Genomic DNA, 21,571 nt, shown 5'->3' with positions numbered 1-21,571 from the left:
TAATATGTGACTATCTGAGAAATCTTTTTAAGGTCATCAATAGTGGATTTTCTTTGAATGCGAACTGAAATGTAAGTATGATTTCTTAATGTATATCAGTATTTGCTGCCTAATATGCCTGTTTTTCTCCCTCTAGGGTAGGAATCAGCAAACTATGGCCCCTGGGCCAAATCTGGCCTGCAGCCCCTTTCTGTGAGAGTTTTACTGACATACAGCCACACCCATTCATGTCTGTATTTTCTGTGGCTGCTTCTTTCACTTTAAGGGATGAGGGGAATGGTTTACAGAGACCATATGATTCTCAAAGCCTGGATTATTTACTATCCTATCCTTTACAGAAAGAGTTCGTCAGCCCTTGCCCTGCAGGGTTTCCCAGACCAACATAAAGTAATGCATTTACCTCTCTACTGTTATTGACATTCTGCTTTCTCGGTGTATAACAAGGAAGCTCAGCATACTAGCTGAATTTCTGTGTTTAACACATTTGGAACACAACTGATCTCTCCGGCCATAATCTGTTTGATTTTAGGTCACTCAGAAATTCTCCAGGAGCTGGGTGATAATAAAATGCATGAGCCACATCTAAAAGAATGGCCAGGAAACTGTACATCCTATTTATCTTGAATAAGGAAGCCGAGTAGCAACAAGAATAATGAAAAGCAAATATCCCTTAGGGTAATTGCCATTAAGTCAGGGGAAAAACAGCTCGAAAGTTTTCAAAACACACACAGACATATCCAGAGCCATCCATCCTCCCATCTATTACAACAACTACAACATAAAGTATATTTGTTTTATAAATATATTACTGTCTATATACATATAGATACATCCATAAAAGACATGTTAAATAATTATCTGTATAAGCAATACTACTTTAAGTTTTTTGTGTGTTTTAAAATTACACATTCTATTAAATTATTAAAATAATTCTTTAAAGTATCAGGAATAAAGCCAGTAAAGAGTTGCTTTCCATTCAAATGGTTCTAAATCTTATCATTGGTCATCCAGACTCCAGACTTGGTCGTCCACAACTCAAAGAAACAGTTCAATTAAGTAAAAGTTAGCCATCAAAAGCGTAACATTTTTCCATTTTTAATACTTCTTAACAAATGTGTATGCGTGTATGTATATATATATATATAACACTCTTTTTAGTTATATTACATATTCTCATAAAAGAATTTTCATAAAAACACAAAGTTCAAGTTTCTACCAGTATCAAATATTTTATACTGGTGTGCATTTCTTTCAAATGTTTAGGTCAATGACACACTCTATCAGGATACAGGGATCATATAAAGAGACTGAAAACTTAGGTATCGCATGCAAGAAAGGAGGAAATACTAAGGGCCAGAATTTGGCCAGTTGAGTACAACTCCCTCTGTACTAAGACACAGAGACAACAAACCGGCTAGTTACTGTGTAAAGTCCAGTCAACTGTCAATTACTCAGGGCAGAATGTTCCAGTCTGAATCCCTCTTCTTCTGTCAGCCGACCACCCCTGGCAGTTTCACTACTTACTAACACACCTCTCTCCGGTTTTTTGTTAGTGAGTCTGAAGATATGATTAAAGTGAAAGCTTTGGCTAAAATGAAGTTCTGAGATGAGCTCTGAATTTAATTTAATGATGGATCCTTTTACTTATTGCTTTAGATAATTAAGAAATTGCTGTATCTAAAGTCAGCCAAATTGCTGTATCTCATTCTTAAGCTCCGAAAGCAACATCAGTGCTTCCAAAAAAGGGAGAGGAGTACAGATTGCCTCGACATAAGAAAACTGCTACTTCTTAACTTGCAGTCAATTACACTGAAGGATTTCAGTGTGGCTGCTCAGAGCTATTCACGTCAGGATATGCAGCGGCAAGCTCCACTGTTTTGCCATAGTCTAAAATCCAGGAAGCAATGACAGATGGTTAGCTACAGACATTAGGAGGTCAAATTAAAGGGTGTTCTACACATTTCACCTAAGAGCTCATTTAAAGAAAAGTAATAAAGTTTGGCAAAATCTTCAAACAATTCAAACGCAAAAACTTAAGAAAATGGAAGAAAACCTACATGTATAATTTAAAAATGATTTCATACTTAAAAAAAAAAAAAGCAAGCTTAGAAGAAGACTGAAATGAAAGGTACTCCACGTTTGTAACCCTACTTTTGGCACTGGGTTAGCGTCTACATTAAACTTGTTTACAGAGAGTGACCGAGAAAATCAGGAGAACGATTTCACAAGTGAGCAGGTCGCTCAGAGGACGCTGCAGCAGGCGTGTGCGGCAGCGCCCATATCCTTTGCAGGCGCAGCGAGGGGCACCTCACCTCGCAGGCGGCAGCAGCGACTTGAACCCCACTTTCCTGAATTAGGTTTGCTGAACACGGTTCAGATTATTGGATATGTCAATATGCACAATGCCTTTTAGAAGCATTTACTGTAACCCAAATCCTACTTCATGCGACACACAGTGTCACATGAGTAGTGAAAATGTTGTACTAGTCAAAGGTGCTTGGACGTTATTTTCAGGCAGCATTTTACCTTTATTTTAAGTTCACGCTAGATAAGTTTTAGGAGAAAGAAAATGCCAATAAATTCATTTAATATATTTTAATATATAAAACTATAAGACAGACACTTTTATTTACCTAAATTGTTACTTTTATTTTCTACCCTATTCTAGACGTCAATTTTACTTTAAAAATTTGTATTTAAATAAGGGATAAAATGTTGCCCAAAAGTCTAATCAGAGTTACACATTTGTGTTTTAACTAGATCTACAAATCAAAATAGTTCTTATAGTTAAAAAGATACAATTTGTATCAACAGTAAAAGGTACTTTCTGGTTTTTCAGGGCTTTACTTCAAACTGTAGCACGTAGAATAATCAGGATAACCATGGCATCTAGGCAGACTCCAGAAACAGCTCAGAATGAGTCTGTTAAACTAAGCAAAATTCGAAAACTGGAGGCAACAGTGAAGTCCTCATGTCAGTCACACAACTATCTGCCACGGATTGCAACATCTCTCTCCTAACCAACAACAGAAACGAATCCACACTCAGCAAAACCCATGACTTTGAAACCAGAAATATCCCTTACTAATACAAGAACAGACTTCAGTCTGTATCTAAACTACACTATTTGTGGCAAGAATCTGGCCTTAATAATATGACAGGCCCCCCCAAAAAATTACCTTCAGGAAAATGGAAAATATACAGTATCTTACAAAAATTTTAAGTTACCATTTACAGCTCCTCCATCACCATTTCTATAGTGCAGTATCAACAAATGTTGCATATCCTCAACACATAAAACCACCTCAGGCCAGCCTTGATAAATAGCAGGACAGCTAAAGAGTATGTTAAATATAAAAGTTGCATTGAGAATAATTAGATTCATTAAAAACAGGCAAGTACTGCAAAAGGGTTATTTTATCCAGTATTGTTGTGCCCCCAAACAAAAAGACAAACAAACACATTAAAAAATACAGGTTAATGGAAGTCTAGGAATTCAATTCCATTTCTACTGTCTAGAAGCACATCATAGCTGGATAACAAAGCTCTATACTGTAACAGTTAACGGCTTTTGCCTTTTTTATATAAAAAAAATGGAAACAATTTTTTCCATTGATTGCATCTGCTTTCCTTTAAGTCAACCATATTAAATTAACTAATTACTTAACACAAAAAATCCAAACGAAAATAAAACAATGAAAAGTGCCATACTGTAAATCATTCTAATACATACTGTTACCCATTTCAACATAAACTTGTAACTTACATTTTGTTTAAAATATAAAGTCAGTGCTGTAGTATATCTTTGTTTCTATAAATAATGATTATAGCACAAAGAAGCCCACTTTCCCCAAATAAAAATAACTTAAAAAGCTGTAAAAGATTCCAATTAAGCTTGGCTTGAAAAAATAGTTTGCTAGGTCTAGTCAAATGTTCAACATTCTGAAGGTATTGTTAATTGCTTGCAGTTGATAGACAAACACCAGGTTAATAAAACATGAAACAAAGATAAAAAGTGCTGCATATAAACCCCTGATGCACCAAAGATTAATATCAAAGATCACAGATACATCTAATAAACTGGAAAAATTTCCAGCCAAGGATATATAGCTTTAAAAAGGAAATGTTAAAAAAAAAAAAAAGTTTGAATGTAAAGCAATCCCGTGATACTTCCACTATGTGGGGCTATACATACAGATTCCATGATACAGTATTTCACATAAATGGATACTATATAACCTCCTTGCTGAGAAGGAGATTACATGTGCTATTGTAGCAAACCTCCCTCAGCGTTTAAGCTGAACAAAAAAAAACTACTAAACACCACAAAGATGCATCATCTTTCAATAGCCCAGCTGTGATTTCTCCACTAGAATGGCTGCAGCCAGCTGCTGGGCGTCTGTCATGTGAGGGTTCCTCTTCATGACAAGTCTCACCAGGTCGGGCGGGAAGATGTTGCACAGGTTGACGAAGATCTTTTCTCGGCTGTCCTGGTACCTGGGGGGGTCCGGCGGCGGCGGGCCGCAGTACGGGACGCGCCAGGTGGGCTCGGGCTGCTCCGGGAGGCTCTGGAAGGTGAACTGCTCGTAGCACGGCTGCGTGGGGTTATCGGGCAGGGAGTATGTCTGCCGGTAGCCGTACGCGTCCAGCCCGTAGCCCTGCCGGTCCCAGCCGCCCAGGCCTTCCTGGCGGGCGTGGGGCTTCCGCGGCCTGGACGGAGAGCCGTCGTAGAGCCGCGAGTCGGAGATGCTGTCTATCCTTGTGGCCACCAGGGAGCGCCCGAGGTGCGGCGCCTTGGCGTGCGCCGAGCCGGGCGGGGACGGGTAGTCGCCGGGACAGCTGGACCGCGCGCCCACGGCCGGGTGCTGCAGGCGCACGGCCAGGTGCGGGAGCGGAGGCTTGTGATGGTACTTTGGTTCTTCGTGACTGTAACTCTGCACTCTGGTTAAGGGGTCGTGGAAACTCTGCAGGAAGGGCTGGGAGTTAAGGCGGCCGTGAGGGTGCATGTGCGGACACTTGAGGTTCTCTTCCAGCTGCGGGTCGGGGGAGCTGACGTAGGGGCGGTCGTTGTACCCCACGTACGAGTCACTGCTCCCGCAGCTCAGGCTCCCTTCGCTGCTGCAGTCAGAGGCGACAGAGCTGATCCTGTAATCTGTGTCTAAGGAGAAACGCCTTTCAGGGCTCCGTGGGCCTGAGATGCTCAGATTTGAATATGCATTCAACATGGAGTAATATCCAATGTCGACGGGCGAGTCACATTTTGGATACTGTTCATAAGGCATTGGCGTTCCATGATTTTTGGTTGCCATCATCATCGGAGGATATTGCCCCTGTGGTCTTTGATCCTGAGGTGGGAAGTGAACTCCAGATGGTAGGCCATTGCTTAAAGATGTAGTGCTTTGGGGTTTGGCGGTAGAAGTAGCCGGTATACTAACTAAGGAAGGTACAGACCTGGTTTCCAGTTTGTTTTTGGTGGGAAGCTTTTCCTCTAGGTCCTGGTAGACTTGAGTCCTTATGCTTGGGTCTGATTGCCTCTTTGGAGCACCTCGCTTGACATCAGAAGTGCTGTCGGCCTTAGTGCTGCAGGGGACGCTGTTGCTTTTCACCAGTCCTCCTTCATTCGCAGTTTTGACTGCTGTGTTTCTGGACATGGCACGCAGCTCATCAGCCACTGACCGCTGAGGCTGACTGCCCCTTTCCGGATGATAATATTTGCACTTGTGTCCATAGGTACACTTCTTTCCTATGAAGAGTAAAATCAATTAGGCAAAGGAACATTCCGCCAGATCCTGAACACTCACTGTGGCACTTTTAAGAAAGAAGCAAGTGCAGGAATGGGAGCTGTGCTCAAGATCATTCTGCTCCCTGCTTCTGAGAAATGCCACCTTTCAGTCTTCCCACGTCAGTGCGATCAAGAGCAATAAGAAAGTCAGCTGACTGAGTAATAATTCCTTCCATGTCCTCAACTCCTACCCGCCTCTCCTCTTCCAGTACAACTCTGCAGTCAGGTAGGACATTCTGTTCTGCAGAGCAAAATGTGCTGCTGTGATGTGATAAAGCCACTCTAATCTAACGTGCAGCTAGATGGAAGAACTCCAAGTTTTTATCTACCTGAAAACTAACTTCATGTAGAATTAATCTGAGTTTTTAGAACAGTGCTTTAATTCAGGGGAAATGCATATACACTGAACCCAACTAGGTAAAAAGAATTATTATTTTTTAAGTTTAATTACTTTCAAAAGAACCGCATACTATATGCCATCCAAAATTTTAAATGTTTATTTTAATAACAAACGTTTAATATTGTGCTCTAAAGTGAAAAAAAATGAAAGTGTAGTCACTCAGTTTGTCCGACTCTTTGTGACCCCATAGACTGTAGCCCACTAGGCTCCTTTGTCCATGGCATTCTCCAGGCAAGAATACTGGAGTGGGTGGCCATTCCTTTCTCTGGGAGATCTTCCTGATCCAGGGATTGAACCCGGGTCTCCTGCATTGCAGGCAGATACTTTACCATTTGCGCTATGAAAGGCATTTATTAGATACGATAAAGAAAGTTACCATACGGACAAGGCTGCTTTTTGTGTTCAGGAACAATAGGTTTCTTCCTTAGAAAATTATCCAGGCTTGGGCCATGTCTGCCAAGAGGGTCATCTGGAGGCATGAACCTGTCATGGACATAATACAAAATTATATCTAAAGTAAAAGGTTGACAATTTAGTTCTAAAGACAGAGTGTAAAGAATATTCACCCTAAGGTATTTATTTTGAGATTTTAATCCAAGTATTTTGATTCAACATTTATAGGATAAAAAAAAATCAGTACAAAAAGTTTTCTTAATGAAAACAAAATTAAGATGTTTCAAGCTGAACTTGCATTTGTTTTAATTCAAACAAGTTTTGGGCCTAGCATGTTCTAATTAAGTCTTCCTTTTCTCATGGGATTTTGTAAGGACTTAAGAAAACGATCACAATGGCATTTTAGGACAGGCTTTAAGAACATTAATCTTGTGAAGCAATATGAGGCAGGTGGGAGTCAGGAGAAGCAGCTGAAGGACAGAAGGGAGAGGTGGGAGAGAGTATTGGGGAGACTGAAACGACCCAGACCCCTAGCATGCATCAGATGCCCTGCACACATTGCTGCATCTCATCCCAGCAATAATCCCTTGACGAATTAGTTCCATTTCACAGGTGAGTACACTTTTCTAACTTAGGCTTACTTGAACTAAGTATTTTTATCTCAGTTCACATGTTATGACCAGGATTCAATTTTTCCAACTCCACATCATTCTCTTCCCACTATAACAAGGTTACTTCTTAGCTGAGATAGAAAAGATCTTAAGGAAATAAACTTATTATTTTAGATTGACTGTCCAATGGAAGCAAGAATTCATGGCATGAATATTGTTAAGAGGTTATGACTGAGGAGTTCTATTACTAGTTATGTTACTGAACATGAACTAAACCACGTTTACCTGTAAAATGTGAATAATGTGTCAACTCCTAAGGGAGTGTAAACATGCCTGAGTAATACCATTGAGCAACTATGATGTTTACTATTATTATACGCACAATATGGTAATATTAAAAGGTTAAAAATTGAAGACAAACTCACTCAATCCCACAATCTTAATTATTTTCCATTATGTGTTGCATTTTAGTTATTTTTCTCTATGCACACAGCACTTTACAAGCACAAATGCAATTTTATACTTTGCTTTTTAACAAATATTTTCCCATGTTTCTGAATAGCTGAATAATATTCCACTAGGAGATGTACCGCAATGTAACTGATTTCTGTATTGTACCTTTAGCTGTCTTTGAATTTTTGCAATTATAAATGCACAGAAGTGAACATTTTTGATCTTCCTTTTTCCCTCATTATATATTCCAAGAAATGAGACTACTGCTTTGAGAGGGTATTTTTAAGACTTCTGCTAAACCATACCCAAATTTATCAGTTTCATTATGTCTTTAATAGCATAGTAAAGTGAAGTGAAGAGGCTCAGTCATGTCCAACTCTTTGTGACCCTATGGACTGTAGCCTACCAGGCTCCTTCGTCCATGGGATTTTCCAGGCAAGAATACTGGAGTGGGTTGCCATTTCCTTCTCCAGTGATAATGGCATAAGGCATATACAAAAATATGTTTTTTAATTTTGTGAATTAAATGAGTGAAAAATATACTCTTTGTAGATTTAATTTTCATTTTTGATTATCAACAGGTGAGCTTTTCCCACATATTGGTAAATACAGTTAACCTGACATCTTTGTGCATGTCACATGTCCATTATCAATTTAATCATGAATAGTCTTACATTGCTACAATATTAAAAAAAAAAGCATATATTTAAATAAGCTCTCAATGCTCTAAAGTAGATTTTGAAAGGCAGTGTTCTGGTGGTCAGTGTGTTCCGCATTTGCATCCTCCGAAGGTGGCCAGCCTCCGCATGTCAGTCACTCAGGGCAGCGTGCATCTCACACAGGGCCTCCTGAGGCAGGACTCTGCCATTTTCTGACTCCCACTGAGGATGAGTGGGGACGTCAATGGTTGGAAGAAACTGTCTTATGTCTGGTCAGTGGCAAAAAGACAAGTCTGTAGCCTGCTGCCAGAGATACTCAGATTTGCAGGGAAGCAGAGTTACTGTAAGTGGTTTTACTTACTTGTCATTGACAAATGAGTACATTAATAATCGCTCATCTATGAATTTTTTCCATTCTGGTTTCTCATTTGCCAAATCCCTGTAGTTATCATTGGACACAATTATACCATCCGACTCAAAGGCCAGTTTCACGATGAACCTGTCATCATAGCACACCACTCGCCTCCCCTGCACTCGCCGCGAAGGTGTGAACACCAGGATTTTTTCCTTCTCTAATTTACGTAGGATTTCTTGATCTGCAAGAATAATCAGAGTAGGATTTTTAGTAATAAATACATACAAAACACATCTCACAACTTTCATACAAAGTCAGTTTTTATAACATGAACGGGATGCATGCACCCATTTAATTAGGGATTATGATTTATAGTTTGTAGATGCAGCAAATTTGTAGCTCCCAGTAAGTTTTCCTTTGGGATTTTCAATTAAAAAAAGGTTTAAAAAAACCAAAACAAGCCAAAAAAAGTGAGCCTGAAAAACATGAAAAGTTTAAAACTTAAAAAAAAGCATAAAACTGAGACATGACTGAGCAAAGTCTGATTTTCATCACATAAAGCTTTTCTTTGATAGCTGGAGCCACCAGCTCTACACAGTGAACTAGCTTCTCACACCTCCCTAGCACGACACTGTCCTAACAAAGCAGCTGTGGTGGCTTTACGTCTGAGCAACAGATTCTTTCCCCCATGTTTATTTTGTGGTGCTGTTTTTCTAACTAGTGGATGTGATGATGGTGGCGGAGTTTGAGAAGTAAAGACGTCGAGGTAGCAAAGGGACGGGTCTTCAGATGCAAAAGTTTCAAAGAGCAAGGAGGCAGTGAAGTCACAAGTGCTGTCCTGGACGAGGCCGTTCTGTGCTCTGTGTCTTTCCTGTTGAGACAGGTACTAACAAAGACCAGCCGTCTTGTGGGGCTGGACTGAGTAAGAAATTAGAAGCGATTACGTGGGGAAAACAGCCATTGATTTTTAATGGACAGGCAGGGGAATGCTCATTTTCTCTTTGGTTAGCACATTCTTTCAGCACTTTCTAACTCTACTGACTGGTTAGTGTTTGGGGTTTTTTTTTGTTTGTTTTTTTAAAGGTAGCAGAGCTCATATTTTGATTAATGATAAAACTGTCTCCTCACCATGCCTTCTTCCTACTTTAGCTCTTTCAATCCCGGACTTCCTACCATGGTAAGTGCTAGCACAAAGTGCTGGGTATGAGCTGACAGATATCATAATATTTTTTTAAAAAGGCTCACTTCTCCTCAGTGCTTACTAACTGGAGTTAGTGATTTCTGAAAAATTTCTCTTCTCAGTGGATAATCACTACATGCCTACTCTGTGGTATGTGCTGTGCTAAGTGTCAATGATGTCCAAAATGAAGAACATTCCCTCCTCAAGGAGGCCTCTGTTACTGGGTTGGGCAAGCATGTAGACTGCGCAAGCCGGGTTTGTAATTGCCACAATGGAAGTATGAGCAGAGTACAGGGGACGGAGAGGTGACATGGGTCAACTTGGCATGTAGATTTCATGATGTCCCAGACAAAATGAGTTCAGGAGCAGAACTTTGGTTTAGAAAAGTGGCAGAGAAGTAGAAGTATGAGTGTTCAGAGTTCGGAACTCATGATACATCTCAGGTTCTGCCACTCTCTCTGTCTAGCAACTGTAGTCTTACTGAGCCTGCTTCTTTACGTTCTCAAATGCTGTTTATAGGCTGTGAGGAATCAATGAGTTATCAGGTGTGAAAGCACCCAGCACAGTGTTTAGCAAGCTCTCACTAAACACTGTGTCCTTCAACTAATCAGTTCAGTTCAGTTCAGTCGCTCAGTAGTATCCGACTCTTTGCGACCCCATGAATTGCAGCACTCCAGGCCTCCCAGTCCATCACCAACTCTTGGAGTTTACTCAGACTCATGTCTATTGAGTCAGTGACGTCATCCAGCCATCTCATCCTCTGTCGTCCCCTTCTCCTCCTGCCCCCAATCCCTCCCAGCATCAGAGTCTTTTCCAATGAGTCAACTCTTTGCATGAGGTGGCCAAAGTACTGGAGTTTCAGTTTTAGCCTCATTCCTTCCAAAGAACACCCAGGACTGATCTCCTTCAGAATGGACTGGCTGGATTTCCTTGCAGTCCAAGGGACTCTCAAGAGTCTTCTCCAACACCACAGTTCAAAAGCATCAATTCTTCGGCGCTCAGCTTTCTTCATAGTCCAACTCTCACATCCATACATGACCACTGGAAAAACCATAGCCTTGACTACATGGACCTTTGTTGGTAAAGTAATGTCTCTGCTTTTGAATATGCTGTCTAGGTTGGTCATAACTTTCCTTCCAAGGAGTAAGCGTCTTTCAATTTCATGGCTGCAATCACCATCTGCAGTGATTTGGGGCACTGTTTCCACTGTTTCCCCATCTATTTGCCTGAAGTGATGGGACCAGATGCCATGATCTTAGTTTTCTGAATGTTGAGCTTTAAACCAACTTTTTCACTCTCCTGTTTCACTTTCATTAAGAGGCTCTTTAGTTGTTCTTCACTTTCTGCCGGAGGGGTGGTGTCATCTGACTATCTGAAGTTATTGATGTTTCTCCCGGCAATCTTGATTCCAGCTTGTGCTTCTTCCAGCCCAGAGTTTCTCATAATGTACTCTGCATGTAAGTTAAATAAGCAGGGTGACAATATACAGCCTTGATGTACTCCTTTTCCTATTTGGAACCAGTCTGTTGTTCCATGTCCAGTTCTAACTGTTGCTTCCTGACCTGCACATAGGTTTCTCAAGAGGCAGGTCAGGTGGTCTGGTATTCCCATCTCTTTCAGAATTTTCCAGTTTATTGTGATCCACACAGTCAAAGGCTTTGGCATAGTCAATAAAGCAGAAATAGATGTTTTTCTGGAACTCTCTTGCTTTTTTGATGATCCAGCAGATGTTGGCAATTTGATCTCTGGTTCTTCTGCTTTCTAAATATTCAGCTTGAACATCTGGAAGTTCAGGGTTCACGTATTACTGAAGCCTGGCTGGAGAATTTTAAGCATTACTAGTGTGTGAGATGAGTGCAACTGTGCAATTGTTTGAGCATTCTTTGGCATTGCCTTTCTTTGGGACTAGAATGAAAATTGACCTTTTCCAGTCCTGTGGCCACTACCGAGTTTTCCAAATTTGCTGGCATATTGAGTGCAGCACCTTCACAGCATCATCTTTTAGGATTTGAAATAGCTCAACTGGAATTCTATCACCTCCACTAGCTTTGTTCATAGTTATGCTTCCCAAGGCCCACTTGACTTCACATTCCAGGATGTCTGGCTCTAGGTGAGTGATCATACCATCGTGATGATCTGGGTCGTGAAGATCTTTTTTGTACAGTTCTTCTGTGTATTCCTGCCACCTCTTCTTAATATCTTCTGCTTCTGTTAGGTCCCTCCATTTCTGCCCTTTATTGAGTCCATCTTTACATGAAATGTTCCCTTGGTACCTCTGATTTTCTTGAGAGATCTCTAGTCTTTCTATTCTGTTCTTTTCCTCTATTTCTTAGCACTAATCACTGAGGAAGGCTTTCTTATCTCTCCTTGCTATTCTTTGGAACTCTGCATTCAGGTGGGTGTATCTTTCTTTTTCTCCTTTGCTTTTTGCTTCTCTTCTTTTCACAGCTATTTGTAAGGCCTCCTCAGACAGCCATTTTGCTTTTCTGCATTTCTTTTTCTTGCGGATGGTCTTGCTCCCTCTCTCCTATACAACGTCATGAATCTCCATCCATAGTTCATCAGGTAGTCTTGTCTATCAGATCTAGTCCTTAATAGATGCATGTAATTTTTGATCTCTTTTGAAAATCATAGAAAACCAAAACAAGATAAAAAGCCCAGTCTCAGCCACAGGATTTGCCATATTATAGTTATTGTGTGTGCCCTCTACAAATATTTTGAGATGCCCCTTGACGTCTCATTTATCAGTGTACCCATCATCAGGACTCAGATAAGAATACTCAATAAATGACTGTGAAAGGAATATGGAAGCTAGTTAAAGATGTGTATTCTGAGGTCTTCCAGTTTATTCACTGTCCAGTTTATGCACTGTTCATGCATAATCCATGGCCCTTTATCTGTGGGAGTGTTTACTCATGTACGATATGCCTGGATCCTGGAAGTGACTGGAAGAGTAAGATGGTAGCCTAAAAGTCATCACCATCTTGCTTAATTTGAATTTCTTTACCAGCTAAGATTAAAAGGACACTAATTAGGAAGATAATTAGTGATAATTAATTAGGATAAATAGTCCTAACTTAAATAAATATGAATTCAGTCTAGCTGGTAAATTAATTGAATCTCTAGTTCCTAGCACAGTACTTGATAACAGTCTTGTGCTCATTTGTTTAATATTTGTTCAATCAGTGGAAGCCCAGCTAAAGAGCAAGCTTCAATCTGTATCTGAAAACTTTACAATATTTCTTGCTGTTGTTTCAGCCAGTAAGTCCTGTCCAGTTCTTTGTGACCACAGGGACTGCAGCATGCCAGGCTTCCCTCTCCTTCACTTTCTCCCAGAATTTGCTCAAAATCATGTCCATTGAGTCAGTGATACCATTCAACTATCTCATCCTTTGTCTCCCGCCCCCCCACCCCACTTCTCCCACTGCCCTCAATCTTTCCCACCATCAGGGTCTTTTCCAATGAGTTGGCTCTTTGCAACAGGGGGCCAAAGTATTGGAGCTGCAGCATCAGTCATTCCAATGCATAATCAGGGTTGATTTCCTTTAGGATTGACTAATTTGATCTCCTTTCTGTCTAAGGGACTCTCAGTCGTCTTCTCTAGCACCACAATTTGAAAGCATCAATTTTCAGCACTCAGCCTTCTTTATGGTCTAATTTTCACATCTGTACATGACTACTGGAAAAACTATAGCTTTGACTATATGGACCTTTGTTGGCAAAGTGATGTCTCTGCTTTTTAATATGCTGTCCAGGTTTGTCATAGCTTTTCTTCCAAGGAGCAAGCATCTTTTAATGTCATGGCTGCAGTTACCATCTGCAGTGATTTTGGAGCCCAAGAAAATAAAGTCTGTCACTGTTTCCACTTTTTCCCCATCTTTTTGCCATGAAGTGATAGGACTGGATGCCATGATCTTCATTTTTTGAATACTGAGTTTTAAGCCAGCTTTTTCACTCTCCTCTTTCACCTTCATCAAGAGGCTCTTCAGTTCCTCTTTGCTTTCTGCCATTAGAGTGGTATCATGTGCATATCTGAAGTTGTTGATATTTCCCCTAGAAATCTTTATTCCAACTTGTGAGTCATCCAACCTGGCATGAATATTTCTTATCAAGTTTCTTATTTTGGTATAGTGAAAAAAGACTGGACTATTCAACTTACCAGTTATTACCTTGTTGACAGTTTTAGTCAAGAGAATTATTACCTGGAGGAGAAAACACCTAACAGCCTCTGACAATAGTGGTACACATTTCACAAAGTAAACTGCATACTGATGAGTTCCAGAGAACTGATGTGCTAGTATCTTAAAGATTAAACTCAGCCACATCTCACACTGAGCATTACCATTTTCCTTTCTTTTGGATCTCATATTCCTTTCACACGCAAGAAGCTTTCATTTACATGTTTAAATATTGCTTTTTCTTTTTCAGTTTATCTTCCCCCTGATTATTAATGCATTATAGTTTCCTGTCAAAAATTGGGAAAGAAAAAGTACTAAGAAGCAGGGAGAAAATAAGACTTCATAAGACATGACCCAGAGGCAATTACTGTTAATATTTTGGTATATTTCCTTCTAATCATTTTCTATATATTTTTTCCTTCTATATGTGTGTATTATATATGTACATATATGTGCACACACCCATAAAATAACAAAACCTGCCTTAAATTAAAAGAGCATTCCCTGAGATCATTAAAAATTCTGCCTAAATATTCTAATACTACATATTCTATCATATAGATATATATTTATTTACTAAGCCATTTTTCTAATTAATGTATGGTTTATTTCCTTTTTTTTTTCTATTATATGTAATATTGCACTGGATGTCTTTGTGGTCAAAAATTCCCCCCTGTACCTTTGTTTATTTTCTGGGGCATTATTCCTAGAAGGGGGACTAGTAGATTCAAGTATTAACGTTTTAAGACCAAACTTTTCCAGAAAGGTTGTAACATCTATGTTTCCATAGCAGTGTACAAGTAACTCCCTCCAGGCACTGAGTATTATCAAGTTTTTAATCTCTGCTAATTTGATGGGTTAAAAAAAAAGTCATTTAAATTTGCATTTCTTTATTTACTAATGAGGTTGAACATTTTTCCCCCTCTTATTTGGCATTTGCATTCTTCCAAATATACTGTTTTTAATCAATGTGTACTGTTTTTATCAATGTGTAAGAGTTCTTTTTATGTTATGGATGTGGATTCTTTATTTGTTGTATTTTTCTTGCTTATTTTCAAGAAAATTTCCTGAAATACAGAAGTTTGACCCCATTAAATCTCTCTTTCCCATCATAATTTCTTCTAAAACTTTTAAATTTAGGAAGGTCTTACCCAGCCATTCAAAGACTATTTATAATCTCTGATGGAGATTTTTGACAATTAATTCTTCAACCATCTGCAATTTATTGTTATATGGTGTAAGATAAGGATCTGAATATGCATATTTTTTCCAAAGAGTTATCCAGTGTCTTGGTACTGCTGACTGAATTATCCCCAACCTTCCCACTTTACAGTTTACATAGGCTAGGGTCCGATTCCATGACTCTGGGCTCCATCATAACTTGTCTTCAGGTTCTTATTCTAATTTAATAATTATAGAGAAAAATAAAGTCTTAAACTTCCCTTGGAGTACGTGGTGGGTGGTCACTCCATTGGTTTCTTATTTGAACAGTGTAGCTTCCTTCACACGGGTTCCTCAGTTTTGTTAATGTTAGGTGCAGAAAGGGGCAGGAGGGGTTGATGAACCACTGACCTGAGCAAAATGTTGAGCAGCAATAATTAACAGTTACAGGGGACACCTCTGCCTGAAACTCATACATTTAAAAATTACAAGATAATGCAAAACATGGATATTTTATTGGGATTGAATCATTTCCTCTACTTGACACCAGACAGCATGACCCTAGGGGTTTTTTTGCTCTGTAGTCACGGCTGTTATTCAGTCGCTAAGTTGTGACCCCGTGGACTGCAGCATGCCGGACTTCCCTATCCTTCACTATTTCCTGGAGTTCAAACTCGTGTCCATTGAGTCGGTGATGCCATCCAACCATCTCATCCTTTGTTGTCTCCGTCTCTTCCGGCCTTCAATCTTTGCCAGCATCAGGGTCTTTTGATTACTGCCTAGTTTCATGCAGCAGATGAGACAACTGGAGCCCAGAAGGGCCAGTGTGCTGCTCAAAGTGCCAGGAATTGGAATCTAGGCCTCCTGACTCCTAACATGTCTCTAAAGGTCAGAATTTTTACAAAATTTGAAATAAAAAGTTGCAAAGTAAGAAAAAAAATGGCTTAACTAGCAAGAATTACTGTTTAGTTAACATAACCAGATAGTCTTTAAACTAGAAAATAATGTCCCACCAGGGACTGAGTAAACTGTGGCAGACACATGGATTATCCACTGAGACGCTGGCTCAGGTGTGCGCGGACGTTCACGGGCTCACCTGTAATAAGGGCATCGGGCCGGGACTGCTCTTTCCTCCAAGCAGGAACAAAGACGGTGACATCCTTGTGGCCTCTTTCCAAAAACCAATCCACTGCTAATTTTATTCCTCGGCAGGAAAAGACTTCTTTGTTTCCATGGCTGAAATGTTATTTTAGAACACTTAAAACACAACGAAACCTAAATTTGACTTCATTAATTCAAATTTGTAAACAGACACGATAACATAATTAAAACAGTTAAAAGAAATTCAAGTTTAAGATGGAGTTTTATGGCTCAGAGAAACAATGAAAAAACTAAGGAATGGAAAATTGTAAGGAACAAAAAGAAAATTAGGATAATTGTGTGGAGAATAAAGAAAAGTGAGTTTTCAAATGAGAAGTTGTAAAGGTAAACTAGTTAGAAAGAGAAGGCTCTTTTTGATAGGAGAGGGAAAGCTGGGCCTGAGCACAGTGAGAATAATTTCAGTCAATGTTAAAAAAGAAATCACATAGAAAAAAAAATCTGTAAAAACAGTGGAAACAGAATACTTAATAAGAGTTTCTAAAAACTTTTCCTTCTCAAGAGTTCTAATGCATATATTTCAATCCAATGATTAAGCAATGCACAAAATTTATTAGGTGACTAATGTAAAACACATTCACACCTGCACTCAAATGAAAAATCCAATGCTTAATCTCATACAAGAAACACTTTCTATGTCCTTCAGTGAAAAGACACCTGGTTTCTTTTTAACAATATTGTGTTGGACAAGGATTAATGACAAAAGGGCATTCAAAATTGGATTAGCAGTTTTAGTATCTAAAAGAAAATGCCCAACTAACAGTGTGGTCATTCAATAAATATTTATCTTAGCACTGGGCTCTGCTTGTGCACGTTAACCTAATAATTCAAAGTAAGACTATTCTAATGTTTTAAAAGAAACAGTCTCCTGCTTTCACTGAAATAATTACATTCTTATTATAGTTTCAGCCCTGAAGGCTCCATTCTTATCTAAGGGGCAGAAATTCTTTAATTCTTGGGCTAAGGAGGGCTGAATGGAATAAGGTAAGTAAATGCTCTGTTAACCTTTAACACAAATCAAACATTAGGTATATAAATATACTGTTCTGGTGGTTCTCTGGGAAGCACTAAAACTGTCTAAATACGGTTAATCATATTTGAAGGACAAAACAGAAATAGACTAACTTGCTTTGTAGGTGCTGGAGGCTATAATGCAAACCACACGAACTCTTTGTGTTCCATAGACCTGTCCTAATGGTTTGGACCAGATTAGAGGTGAAATCAGATGCACTGAAAGTTTCAGAGGAAGGGATAAAGGAAGGAGTCTGAAGTACATTTGCTAGGAAAAAGGGATACCTGATGGCTTCTACAAAAACGCCCCAGCAAATGGTACAGAGTGATGTTAACTTTCCTAGAAAATACTGAAATGTAAGCAGTCTTCTGAAAACTATAAAAAATGATGGCATTTTCTTGTGAGGATATACATACTAATTATTCCTCAATACAAACTCAACTTGCTGAGAGCCAAGGATAAATACACTTTGCATTAATGCTTTGAGATTTGAGTGTATTGTGCTTTGCTAGTCACTGTGACATTTGGTGTGCTGAGACTTGAGCGTTTCACTGCCTCTGGCTCTAAAGAGAGGACCATAAGCATTTTGTGTCAGGTGACTTCGGCTGGTAAAGGCAACCATCAGTTGCACTGTAGAAAGATTCCCTCTTGTAAGTAAATAACTTTCATAAAATGTGTATAAATAGCAAACCACTTACAAACACAGAACACAGATTTTATAGATTCTAACCCAGGTATTATACTGTATGCAACACTTACCACAAAGATTGTTCCCATCATCCGCTCCCTCCCCTGCGCCCACAGCCCTGCCTCCCATCCTGCGAACCCTCACAGGGGGAGCCAAGCAAGAGGATGAGTTCCATTGCCACACTATGAACTGCAATAGGACGGATCCATTGTTGCTGGATCTTGCTTCTAATGATCCAATGCTGTAAAGAGCAATATTGCATAGGAACCTGGAATGTCAGGTCCATGAATCAAGGCAAATTGGAAGTGGTCAAAGAGGAGATGACAAGGGTGAACGTCGACATTCTAGGAATCAGAGAACTAAAATGGACTGGAATGGGTGAATTTAACTCAGATGACCATTATATCTTCTACTGCGGGCAGGAATCCCTCAGAAGAAATGGAGTAGCCATCATGGTCAACAAGAGTCCGAAATGCAGTACTTGGATACAATCTCTAAAACGACAGAATGATCTCTGTTCGTCTCCAAGGCAAACCATTCAATATCACAGTTATCCAAGCCTATGCCCCAACCAGTAATGCTGAGGAAACTGAAGTTGAACAGTTTTATGAAGACCTACAAGACCTTTTAGAACTAACACCCAAAAAAGATGTCCTTTTCATTATAGGAGACTGGAATGCAAAAGTAGGAAGTCAAGAAACACCTGGAGTAACAGGCAAATTTGGCCTTGGAATGCAGAATGAAGCAGGGCAAAGACTAATAGAGATTTGCCAAGAAAATGCACTGGTCATAGCAAACACCCTCTTCCAAAAACACAAGAGAAGACTCTACACATGCACATCACCAGATGGTCAACACTGAAATCAGATTGATTATATTCTTTGCAGCCAAAGAGGGAGAAGCTCCATACAGTCAACAAAAACAAGACCGGGAGCTGACGGTGGCTTAGATCATGAACTCCTTATTACCAAATTCAGACTTAAATTGAAGGAAGTAGGGAAAACCACTAGACCACTCAGGTATGACCTAAATCAAATCCCTTATGGTTATACAGTGGAAGTGAGAAATAGATTTAAGGGCCTAGATCTGATAGAGTGGCTGATGAACTATGGAATGAGGTTCGTGACACTGTACACGAGACAGGGATCAAGACCATCCCCATGGAAAAGAAATGCAAAAAAGCAAAATGGCTGTCTGGGGAGGCCTTACAAATAGCTGTGAAAAGAAGAGAGGTGAAAAGCGAAGGAGAAAAGGAAAGATATAAGCATCTGAATGTAGAGTTCCAAAGAATAGCAGGAAGAGATAAGAAAGCCTTCTTCAGCGATCAATGCAAAGAAATAGAGGGAAAGAACAGAATGGGAAAGACTAGAGATCGCTTCCAGAAAATTAGAGATACCAAGGAAACATTTCATGCAAACATGGGCTTGATAAAGGACACAAATGGTATAGACCTAACAGAAGCAGAAGATATTAAGAAGAGGTGGCAAGAATACACGGAAGAACTGTACAAAAAAGATCTTCACGACCAAGATAATCATGATGATGAGATCACTAATCTAGAGCCAGACATCTTGGAAAGTGAAGTCAAGTGGGCCTTAGAAAGCATCACTATGAACAAAGCTAGTGGAGGTGATGGAATTCCAGTTGAGCTGTTTCAAATCCTGAAAGATGATACTGTGAAAGTGCTGCACTCAATATGCCAGCAAATTTGGAAAACTCAACAGGGGCCACAGGACTGGAAAAGGTTCAGTTTTCATTCCAATCCCAAAGAAAGGCAATGCCAAAGAATGCTCAAACTACCGCACAATTGCACTCATCTCACACGCTAGTAAAGTAATGCTCAAAATTCTCCAAGCCAGGCTTCAGCAATACGTGAACTGTGAACTCCCTGATATTCAAGCTGGTTTTAGAAAAGGCAGAGGAACCAGAGATCAAATTGCCAAAATCCAGTGGATCATGGAAAAAGCAAGAGTTCCAGAAAAACATCTATTTCTGTTTTACTGACTATGCCAAAGCCTTTGACTGTGTGGATCACAAGAAACTGTGGAAAATTCTGAAAGAGATGGGAATACCAAACCACCTAACCTGCCTCTTGAGAAACCTGTATGCAGGTCAGGAAGCAACAGTTAGAACTGGACATGGAACAACAGACTGGTTCCAAATAGGAAAAGGAGTACGTCAAGGCTGTATATTGTCTCCCTGCTTATTTAACTTCTATGCAGAGTACATCATGAGAAATGCTGGACTGGAAGAAACACAAGCTGGAATCAAGATTGCCGGGAGAAATATCAATAACCTCAGATATGCAGATGACACCACCCTTATGGCAGAAAGTGAAGAGGAGTTATAAAGCCTCTTGATGGAAGTGAAAGAGGAGAGCGAAAATGTTGGTTTAAAGCTCAACATTCAGAAAACAAAGATCATGGCATCCAGTCCCATCACTTCATGGGAAATAGATGGGGAAACAGTAGAAACAGTGTCAGACTGTATTTTTGGGGGCTCCTAAATCACTGCAGATGGTGACTGCAGCCATGAAATTGAAAGACGCTTACTCCTTGGAAGAAAAGTTATGACCAACCTAGATAGTATATTCAAAAGCAGAGACATTACTTTGCCGACTAAGGTCCATCTAGTCAAGGCTATGGTTTTTCCTATGGTCATGTGTGGATGTGAGAGTTGGACTGTGAAGAAGGCTGAGCACCAAAGAATTGATGCTTTTGAACTGTGGTGCTGGAGAAGACTCTTGAGAGTCCCTTGGACTGCAAAGAGATCCAACCAATCCATTCTAAAGGAGATCAACCCTGGGATTTCTTTGGAAAGAATGATGCTAAAGCTGAAACTCCAGTACTTTGGCCACCTCATGTGAAGAGCTGACTCATTGGAAAAGACTGTGATGCTGGGAGGGATTGGGGGCATGAGGAGAAGGGGACGACAGAGGATGAAATGGCTGGATGGCATCACAGACTCGATGGACGTGAGTCTGTGTGAACTCCGGGAGATGGTGATAGACAGGGAGGCCTGGCGTGCTGCGGTTCATGGGGTCCAAAGTCGGACACGACTGAGCGACTGAACTGACACTGTTGCTGGACCCACTTCTCTCCCTGATTTTGTTATTTGATAACAAACAGCTCCCTAACATTTGTTTAAGAAACTAGTTGCAGCTAAACACATCCTTAACTGCTATGTTATTCACACCATAAACCAACAGGAAACTGGCAAAACTCTATTAATATCAGAAAAAATATATTTAAGGCAAAACATTACTAGGAATAAAAAGGTTACTACATAAGAGTAAAAAAGGAGCAATTCACAAGGAAGCTGTAATAATTGTGAACTCAGTCTCCATACGAGTAATGAAAAAGATCATGGGATGACGTGAAGAAATAAATTCACAGTCATACTACGAGACAGGTAAAGCAGAATACATTTAGTAAGAATCCAGACAAGTGAATAACTAATTACAAGCTTGACCTACTAGACAAATGCAAAACCTTGCACAGAGTTAAAGAGAAAATCTTTTCAAGAACACACGAAGAGTTAT

At 39.8% G+C, this 21,571-nt stretch overlaps 1 protein-coding gene across 4 annotated transcripts in view; it reads right to left on the bottom strand.

The window, feature by feature from the left end:
• Positions 1–2,623: 2,623 nt before the first annotated feature.
• Positions 2,624–21,571, bottom strand: part of ZC3H12C (zinc finger CCCH-type containing 12C) — a 76,689-nt gene continuing 57,741 nt past the window's right edge. For all 4 annotated transcript variants that reach the window (XM_069554969.1, XM_069554970.1, XM_069554972.1 and 1 more), the window contains 4 exons: positions 16,269–16,408; positions 8,660–8,894; positions 6,559–6,665; positions 2,624–5,743 (listed from right to left, as the gene is read on the bottom strand). In XM_069554969.1, coding sequence (XP_069411070.1) covers positions 4,344–5,743; positions 6,559–6,665; positions 8,660–8,894; positions 16,269–16,408 — 1,882 coding nt within the window. In that variant the 3' untranslated portion in view covers positions 2,624–4,343. The remainder of the gene's footprint in view (positions 5,744–6,558; positions 6,666–8,659; positions 8,895–16,268; positions 16,409–21,571) is intronic.

This window comes from Ovis canadensis, chromosome 15 (genome assembly GCF_042477335.2).
Source record: "Ovis canadensis isolate MfBH-ARS-UI-01 breed Bighorn chromosome 15, ARS-UI_OviCan_v2, whole genome shotgun sequence".
Taxonomy (NCBI): Eukaryota; Metazoa; Chordata; class Mammalia; order Artiodactyla; family Bovidae; genus Ovis; species Ovis canadensis.
The sequence above is the reverse complement of the archived record's forward strand: the minus strand, read 5'-3'. Positions and strand labels throughout refer to the sequence as shown.